Genomic DNA, 9,460 nt, shown 5'->3' on the forward strand with positions numbered 1-9,460 from the left:
GACCCGGGCATGAACCCGTGTCCCCTGCATCGGCAGGCGGATTCTTAACCACTGCGCCACCAGGGAAGCCCTCAGCTGTGGTTTTTTAATGTCAAAGCCTTTTAGACAAAAATGGCTTAGCTATTCAAAAATCAAACACTTCAATAAGGATGGAAATGGCTTGCTGAAGATTTTTTTACCAAAGTGTAAATGTTTCAACTATAAACTTAACTTATGGGAAAAGGATTATTCCTAGCTTGAAATCCATGTCAAAATTTATTGCGAAAAATGGACATGGGGGTTGAGGGAGTACCCAGAAGCCTGATAGGTTGGGTTCATGATTTGGAAGAGCTAAAGGCTCTTCCTGTAATTAGATTAAGCTGTGTTCTGGGTCGTTATTGCATGGTATTTTCACCTTGATCTAATCAATCAGTATTTATTGAGAATCTAATACGTATTCTGCACTGCTAGGAATGATAGGAGATAGAGGGAAGTAATAAACATGGTCTCCCCCACCATGACACTTGTGATGGATGACATTCATATAAAATACACACTCCTGGGGGCTGTGGCATAGATAAGATCATCTGTTTAAGGGAGCATATTGAAATTCAAATGAGTGGCAGAGACCTTATCAAAAGGGAATCTTGAATCTACCCATGTATATCATTCATTCATGGACTTTGTTACTTTTTTATTAGTTAACAAATTACTTGCTGTATACTGGAACTTACCATGGCACATCAGTTTGTTGCGAAGTAACAGTTGAAAACTGTTGTTTTGGAGCTTATGACTGTAGGGGAGACAGGATTTACAGGCATAAAATAAATGAATAATTCATGATAGTGTAAAATACACTCAGGTGTGGGGCTATGCACTATGACTGCTCCTTGAGGGCTTTTGTAGTCAAGGAAATCTTTATGGAGAAAATGGCTGCTGAAAAGTGGACAGCATATCAGTTTGGGTTCTTAATTGTAAGAAACAGAAATAAAATCTCGTTGTTTTTTTTTTTTAAGCAGAAAAGGAATTTATTAAAGAGGTATTGGGACATGTGCAAACCCTCTGACCCTGCAATTTCATTCCTAGACACATACCCAATAGACACACATACACCTGTGTTCACCTGTGTTCACCGATGTGTCCATTTGTAATAGAACCAAACTGGAAACTATCCAAATGCCCATCAGCAGTAGCATAGACAAGTAGTGAAAGAAGGCTATACACAGAGAGAAATGACAAACTGCAGTTACACACAACAGCATGGGTGAATCTCACAGACATAATATTGAGTGAAAGAAGCCAGATACAAAAGAGAGCATAGTGAATGATTTCATTTACACCAAGTTGAAAAACAGGCAAAAGTAAACTATACTGTTAGAAGACAGGATGGCAGCTGCCCTTGGGAGGGAAATTGTAACTGGAAGGGGGAACTGGGGGACTTTGAGGAGTACTTGGAATGTTCCTGAGACAATGTTTCCTGACACAGGCGGGTTCAGTTTGTGAAAATTCTTGGAGCTGTATACTTTGCGCACTTTAAATCCCTTCTGAATGTATGCTGTGTACTTTTCTGTATGTAACACATCAGTAGATTTTTACTTTATAAAAAAATGTTCATTAGGTAACTCAGAATTACTGGAGCTCTTGACTATATACCCCAAAGTCTATTCAGTACCCTAACTCATGCCACTGAACTGCACTGCCATCACCAAGCATTAACCTGCAGCTTGCACTGCTGGCCACTGCCATTAGCTCTTCTGGCCTTGTTGCCTGGGACCCTGATCCTGCTGTAGCTACTTCCATCTGAGTGTGATAGTTCCCTTCCTGGCTGCATTTCACCGCCCTCTTATTCAGAATCTGGGGTGGATGCCTTTGCTGGATGGAGTCTAGTATAAGTAAGTGCCATCCTTACCACAAGGGAGGCTGGGAAAGCAAGTATCTAACATTTTCAGCTGTTGTATTGGGTGGGGATATTTGCCAGAAATTGTAACAAAAAGGCAGGGTGGCGGGTGTTTCAGATTTTGGGACAGTGAGAAAGAGTGAAATCCCTCCTGAGGTGAACAAGTAGATTTCAAATGTTAGGAGCAGTAGAAGCCTGGGAGGTTGACTAGAGCATGGCGAATGGGTCCAGTGGAACAAGTTCAGGCAAATTAAAGGGTGTGTTCTGGGAACATAGCTTGAGAGAAGTTGAATGAATAGGGTGGGACAAGATTAAAGATTACTTTGAAAGTCAGGCAGAGGAATTTAAATTTAATGTGGGAATTTTGGAGCCAGTAAAAGGTTTTGATCGAGAAAGTATCCTGAGAGAAGAGGTATTTAATTTTAAAAAAAGTTTTTATTTTATTTATTTTTGGCTGTGTTGGGTCTTCGTTGCTATGCGCGGGCTTTCTCTAGTTGTGGTTCGTTGCGATGCGCAGGCTTCTTATTGCAGTGGCCTCTCTTGTTGTGGAGCACAGGCTCCAGGCATGCAGATCTCAGTAGTTGTGGCTCGTGGGCTCTAGAGCACAGGCTCAGTAGTTGTGGCGCATGGGCTTAGTTGCTTCGTGGCATGTGGGATCTTCCCGGACTAGGGCTCGAACCCCTGTCCCCTGCATTGGCAGGCGGATTCCTAACTACTGCGCCACCAGGGAAGCCCCAGGAAGAGGTATTTAAGGACCATTAATCTGACAGCAGTTCTAGGGGTAGCTAGGAGGTATCTATATTAAGTTAGGGTGTGGTGGTGGAGTTGGAATAGAAATAAAAGGCAAGGGATTGGATTTCAGAGGGGATTTGAAGGGAAAAAAATCAATGGGACTTAACAAAGAGAATGAAGTAGAAGCTAATTCCCAAAACCTTTTGAGCCTGAGCGTCGGGACAAGGTCCTGCCTTTCCTTTCAAGCCAGTGAGGCTGAGAAGGCGGGCTCCGATTGGAGGAAGTCGAAGAGTAGATTTTCATTGTGGAATTGTTGAGTTTGAGGTGATAGGCATTGAGTAAAATGCCTGTACAGCTGGAGATGTAGACTGGGATGCCAAGGAAGCCCTGTGAAGGCATAGCTCTCACAGCGACAAGGACTATGAAGGCATGAGAACAGAATGTTTTGGACCCTCGGAGCATTTCTCAGTTCTCATTTATGGGTTGGCAGATAGGCTGTTTTGATATTAATGTAGTGGCAAATGTGAACCACAACCTGTGCCTTCTGCTCCATAGCGTGGAGTTCTCCACCCCAGCACACGTTGATACTAATCATTGTTTTACACTGTTTTGTTTGTTACTCTAATATCTTTGGAAAGAAAATGATTAATACGTGCCAGGCTTTTCTTGGTCGTTTCTGATATATTTGAATGCTTTGAATATTCACAAGGGGGATATGTTAAAACGAGGGACTTTAAACAAGACCAAGAGAGATTGTGTATGGAAAGCAGGCCTCCAGGTGATTAGAAGAATTCTAAGCTGCAGTTCTCAACACCACTGCAGGGTAGCCTTGGATCATTGATGCCAGCTCCATTCCAGATTGTTCTGAGAAAAGAAAGCCTGTAAAACCTACTTGGGCCTCACAAGGTCTTATTGGAGCCTTAGCCAATACATTTAGGCATTGTCAGCAACCACAAACTTTAGCATATCAGATTCAGGCTTGGTGAGGCAGCCCGGTCTCCAGAGCATGCAGAGCATGACGGGAGCTTTGTGTACAGCTTGAAAGCTGTTGCTGAGGCATGCCTTCTTGGTATTCCTCTTAGGACTTTATTCTCTGTAGTCTATAGCATGTCCCCACTTGTAGGTGACGCTGGTGTGCTCAGGTATCATTCAAGGCTATGCAGCTATCTTAACAGGAAACAGCTCACCCCTTGGGTATATGTGTGAGACAGTGAAGAAAATCCTTAGATGATGGCCCATCATTTCTGCTGCTGGTAAGTGTGCTGGCGTATCATATTTTGAGTCCTTGGGCTCTTCAGTGTAATAGGTAATGTCCCCATGTTTAACCTAATGTAGAAGATCAGAGTCAAGTTAGCTGAAAAGCCCCAAGGCTCTTTTGTCCCTGAAAGGTTTCTCTGCTAAAAGAGAGGTAGCAGGTAGAGAATGTAGGAAGGGACTTTAAGTCCGTGTCAAAAGATTTTTTTAAATTAATTAATTAATTTATTTATTAGTTTTGGCTGTGTTGAGTCTTCATTGCTGCGCGCGGGCTTTCTCTAGTTGCGGCGAGAGGGGGCTACTCTTTGTTGTGGTGCATGAGCTTCTTATTGCGGTGGCTTCTCTTGTTGCGGAGCACGGGCTCAGTAGTTGTGGTTTGCCGGCTCTAGAGCGCAGGCTCAGTAGTTGTGACGCACAGGCATAGTTGCTCCGTGGCATGTGGGATCTTCCTGGACCAGGGCTCAAACCCATGTCCCCTGCATTGGCAGGTGGATTTCTGAACCACTGTGCCACCAGGGAAGTCCCATGTCAAAAGATTAATTAGGCTTTCTAATCAATTGGATTTTATTATGAAACAAAAATGATGAACGCTGCATTTATAAAAATTAACCTTTTGCTTATGGATCTAACAACCTTTGCAGTACTGTTCCTTTGGTCATGTGGTACACACGCTTAGCCCTGGCCCACATCATCATTTTTTCACATTGGAATAAAATAGTTTGCCAAGGCTTCTAAGTGAAGTCCTGTCACATAGCTTGTGACAGGATTTAAAGCAGCAAGACCACAGAAATCAGATCTATCATTATTTATGTAGAGAATGTTCCACCAGCTGGTTTGAGAAAAGCAGGAGTTTAACACCCCTCCCACGCTTCCCCTTCACCTCATTTACCTTAAAAAACAAAAGTCCTAACAAGTAAACTATAATTGCCCAAAACAAAACTAGCAAGGCACGGAGTGTGGAAACGATTATTAGGAGGTAAAAGGCAAAAGGCAAACGTTACCAGTCTGTGCCATTACCTGAGCATCCTATGTTGAGTAAACTTTTGGGGGAAGGGGTATTGCTAACTTTATCAACAGGATTTCGATAAAAAGATAATCGCCAAGTTACCATATATATTAAAAATACTTTGTTTCATTTTAGAGCTGGTTGAACTTCAGTGCTGGATAGAGCTTGTTTTTATTTTATGTATGTTTTTATAGTCCAATTTAAAAATCTTACTCTTTTTAATAAATCTAGGAGCTGTCTCGTCTTATGCATTGGAACTTAATTTGACAGATTCAGAAAACGCCACTTGCCTTTATGCAAAATGGCAGATGAATTTCACAATACGCTATGAGACCACAGACAAACATAATGTAAGTATTTTTATTTGTCTTTGAGTTTTATAGTAGGAATTTACTTCTCTTTTTTTAGCCTTTGTATTCATTTATACAAATAAGATTTCATATGTTAACTGACTTAACGTGTAAATTCTGTGGAGCTATTTTAGCATGTAAACTTGAAGGTATTCTATTTAGTGTTGGAATGAATATTTTTTATTTTATTTATTTATTTAGGAATGAATATTTTAATTCATCAGTTCTTCAGAGGTATTTTGGAGTTGGTTAAGGGCAAATAATCTGAAGACTGTATGGTGTTTCAGGTCTAACTACTTCTGTTGTGTTTGTAACATGTACTAACATCAAAGCTTGTCCTTTTTTTAATAGCTTGCTATTAAAGTCTCCTTTGGGAGGGTGGGATATCCTCTCAATCCTTTTTGCCTTCTTATTTCTTTTGGTTAAGGTCTTGCCTGCTTACAATCTGATTTTTTTAAAAAATTCAACTTAATAACAGAGGTTCAGGCCAGTTTTCCTTTTCCTTTTAGACTTGCGTGGATTTGTCCAGAGGGACTGGTGTGTAGCTGAAGAATATGAGACTGGTCAGCACAGATGGGCCAGGCTGGCCACGGGGGGTGTGAAGTCAACTGCAGTGGCACCCCGCTTGGAAATGCTTGTGCTCTTTGCTGCCTGTTTGGGCCTAACTCCCAGATTTTTTTTTCTTTTAGAAAACTGTAACCATTTCAGACCTTGGTCCTGCAACGTACAGTGGAAGCTCTTGTGGGGATGACCAGAATGGTCCCAAAATCGCAGTGCAGTTTGGATCTGGTTTTTCCTGGATTGTGAATTTTACAGAGGAGACATCTTTTTATTCAATCGACAATATCTCATTTTCCTACAACACGAATGATAACACAACATTTCCTGATGCGAAAGAAAAAGGTAACCTTAAGAATTGGATTGTGTTGTGTTCTCTTGCTCTTGATTAATAATAAAAAGAAATGTAAATAATTTAAAAGCCATCCTTATGCAATGCAAGTCTGTCCTCCTGTTTGTAATGGAAACATCATGTCTTTGTATTCCCTTGCATGGCATAGTGTTTGACACAGTAAGGATATTTGCTGTCATTGCTTGGTGCTTTACTATGTACCATGTATCAATAGTATCCTAAGTGTGTTGCCAGCAGCATCTCACTTAATCTTTAACAGCAACCCTGGGAAGTAGATGTTATCTCAATTTTACAGGTAAAGGGAATGAGGCTTGATGAGATTAGATGTCTTTCCCAAAGGTCACACAAGCTAGTAAGTGCATGAGCTGGTGTTTGAACCAAAGTGTGTTGAGCTTACAGAGTCCATGCACTTAACTACTATTATTTATTTCATTCAGTAGTGGGCACTCAACAAGTGTTGAATGAATGAGAAAATCCTTTACTAATAACTATTTTATTTTATTTTTTTCTTTTTAACATCTTTATTGGGGTATAATTGCTTTACAATGGTGTGTTAGTTTCTGCTTTATAACAAAGTGAATCAGTTATACATATGTTCCCATAGCTCTTCCCTCTTGTGTCTCCCTCCCTCCCACCCTCCCTATCCCACCCCTCCAGGCGGTCACATAGGGTCACATAGCACTGAGCTGATATCCCTGTGCTATGCCCTGTGCTATGCGGCTGCTTCCCACTAGCTATCTACGTTACGTTTGGTAGTGTATATATGTCCATTACTCTCTCTCGCTTTGTCACAGCTCACCCTTCCCCCTCGCCATATCCTCAAGTCCGTTCTCCAGTAGGTCTGTGTCTTCATTCCTGTCTTACCCCTAGGTTCTTCATGACATTTTTTTTCTTAAATTCCATATATATGTGTTAGCATACGGTATTTGTCTTTTTCGTTCTGACTTACTTCACTCTGTTTGACAGACTCTAGGTCTATCCACCTCATTACAAATAGCTCAATTTCGTTTCTTTTTATGGCTGAGTAATATTCCATTGTATATATGTGCCACATCTTCTTTATCCATTCATCTGGTGATGGGCACTTAGGTTGTTTCCATCTCTGGGCTATTGTAAATAGAGCTGCAACTATTTTAAATGTGTACAAGTTTAGTAACCTGAGACCAGCAGAAATATTTCATCTTCAAATCTTTTTTACCATTTAGGTAGGATTTTGACTGAAAAGTAAAAAAGGTAAGGGAAAAAAGTTTTTAAAAAATGTAAGATGACTGAAATCAACATTTGCTGCTATTTTGAGATAATTTTAGGTCAAAATGAACTTGGGAAGGCATTGGGAATTAGGCCATTGTTGTGACTACTAGAACTGAAATGTGTGTTAAAATATTTTGAAGGCATGGATAATGGAGATTTCAGTCTTTTTTTTTTTTTTTTTTTTTTTTTCTTTTTAGTAGACCAGGGCACAAACCCGTGTCCCTTGCATTGGCAGGCGGACTCTCAACCACTGCGCCACCAGGGAAGCCCCCAGAGATTTCAGTCTTGTTAGGGATATAATTCTCTCCTTTCTCCCCCCTCCACTGAGATTGGGATATTAACACGGTGTTTGTAGTAGCTTAGCATTTCTCACAGATTGTATTTCATCCTGACCCCAGAAGCACAGGTAGGTGGGCTTTAGTTTCCTGGACTTGGGGATGAGTGATTCATTTGGATTTATGGGATATCAAAAGATCATATTTTAAAGATCCAGAAGTGAATGAGCTCGTGTAAAACTTGGGAGGTATCACTAACTGAGACTTGGAAATTAAATCCTAGTTTTCTTTTTACTGATGTCTTCGCTTGAGAGGATAACTAAAGAAAGTTTATTATTGAGTATCTTGGTATTTAGCTTTCTGCCATATATTGTCTTTCAGAACTAGTATTAGGATTTGCCCCTAACTTTCACCGAGCTTAAAAACTAGTTGGAGAGACAAAGTGAAGTTGTTTACCCAAGTTACATGGATAAATTGGAAAGCATTGAGATCCTTGTGAATTTGTTATTGTTTGTGTTTTGGGCATGGAGGGTTCATAAATCTTTTCTGACAATGTGAGGAAAGCTCTAGACCCTCTCAAAGTACAGAGTAAACTTTGCATATGGTACACAGTCCCTGAGCCCATCAGTGGATGCCTGTGGACAAGAGGTCCTGATGAGGAGCAGAGGTCAGCGTGCATTGAAGGAGTGAGAAAGCTTGGTGTAGAGAAGGAGGGCCTGAGCTGAAACTCAGCCTAATGGTAGATTTTGAATAAGTGGAGAATTTTGAGCAGAATATTTCCAGCAGGGGGAAGCATAGTATGCACAGCAGTAATTGGAGAGCTGCCTGATTAAAATAGAGGCTGTGTGTGTAGTAGAAGGAAAATCAAGTTGGCTAGGTGCAGTGAGTCTAAATTATAGGGGGCCTTGGAAGCCAAGGAAAGGCATTTATAGCTTGATGGGGTAGGCACTGGGGAACCATTTTAGGTTTTTAAGCAGGAGAATGATGTAACAAAAGCAGAGACAGTAGTTTATAAAGAATGTTCTGCAGGATTAATTGGAAGTGAGGAGACTACAGGCAGAGATTCCAGTTTAAGAGGCTGTTATAGGAATCAAGTGATGATGTAATGAGTAGCCAGACCAAGGGGGGGTGGCACTAAAAGCAGATGGGGTTTAATTTGACAGATTTGATGGAAAAACTGTGGACTCTGAAAGGTTAATGCCAGTCTCTCCCCCCTTTATTTATTTATTTATTTTAATTTTATTTTTTTTGGCCATGCCGTGCAGCTTGTGGGATCTTAGTTCCCTGACCAGGGATTGAACCTGTGCCCTCAGCAGTGAAAGCATGGAGTCGTAACCACTAGACCATCAGGGAATTCCCTCATCCCTTTTATTTTAAACAGGGGAAGATGCAATTTTTATTGCTAGCTTCTGTGTAATATTTGCAACTATTTGAGATTTTAAATGGCTTCCTTAAATAGACTGTTGATGATGTTTTTTTTCTTTTTTTAAATAAATTTACTTAATATTTATTTTTGGGTGCATTGAGTCTTTGTTGCTGCGTGCAGCTTTCTCTAGTTGTGGTGAGCGGGGGCTACTCTTCATTGTAGTGCACAGGCTTCTCATTGCGGTGGTGGAGCTCGGGCTCTAGGTGTGCGGGCTTCAGTAGTTGTGGCTCGCAGGCTCTAGAGCGCAGGCTCAGTAGTTGTGGCGCACGGGCTTAGTTGCTCCGCGGCATGTGAGATCTTCCCGGACCAGGGATAGAGCCCATGTCCCCTGCATTGGCAGGGGGATTCGTAACCCCTGCACCACCAGGGAAGCTCCATGT

The 9,460-nt window shown here is 41.2% G+C and overlaps 1 protein-coding gene across 2 annotated transcripts in view; it reads left to right on the plus strand.

Annotated features, from left to right (window-relative positions):
* Window positions 1–9,460, plus strand: part of LAMP2 (lysosome associated membrane protein 2) — a 34,577-nt gene that overhangs the window by 5,905 nt on the left and 19,212 nt on the right. For both annotated transcript variants that reach the window (XM_024738120.1, XM_024738121.1), the window contains exons 2-3: window positions 5,100–5,218; window positions 5,908–6,121. In XM_024738120.1, the coding sequence (XP_024593888.1) occupies window positions 5,100–5,218; window positions 5,908–6,121 (333 nt within the window). The remainder of the gene's footprint in view (window positions 1–5,099; window positions 5,219–5,907; window positions 6,122–9,460) is intronic.

Source organism: Neophocaena asiaeorientalis, unplaced genomic scaffold (assembly GCF_003031525.2).
Source record: "Neophocaena asiaeorientalis asiaeorientalis breed wild unplaced genomic scaffold, Neophocaena_asiaeorientalis_V1.1 scaffold34, whole genome shotgun sequence".
Taxonomy (NCBI): Eukaryota; Metazoa; Chordata; class Mammalia; order Artiodactyla; family Phocoenidae; genus Neophocaena; species Neophocaena asiaeorientalis.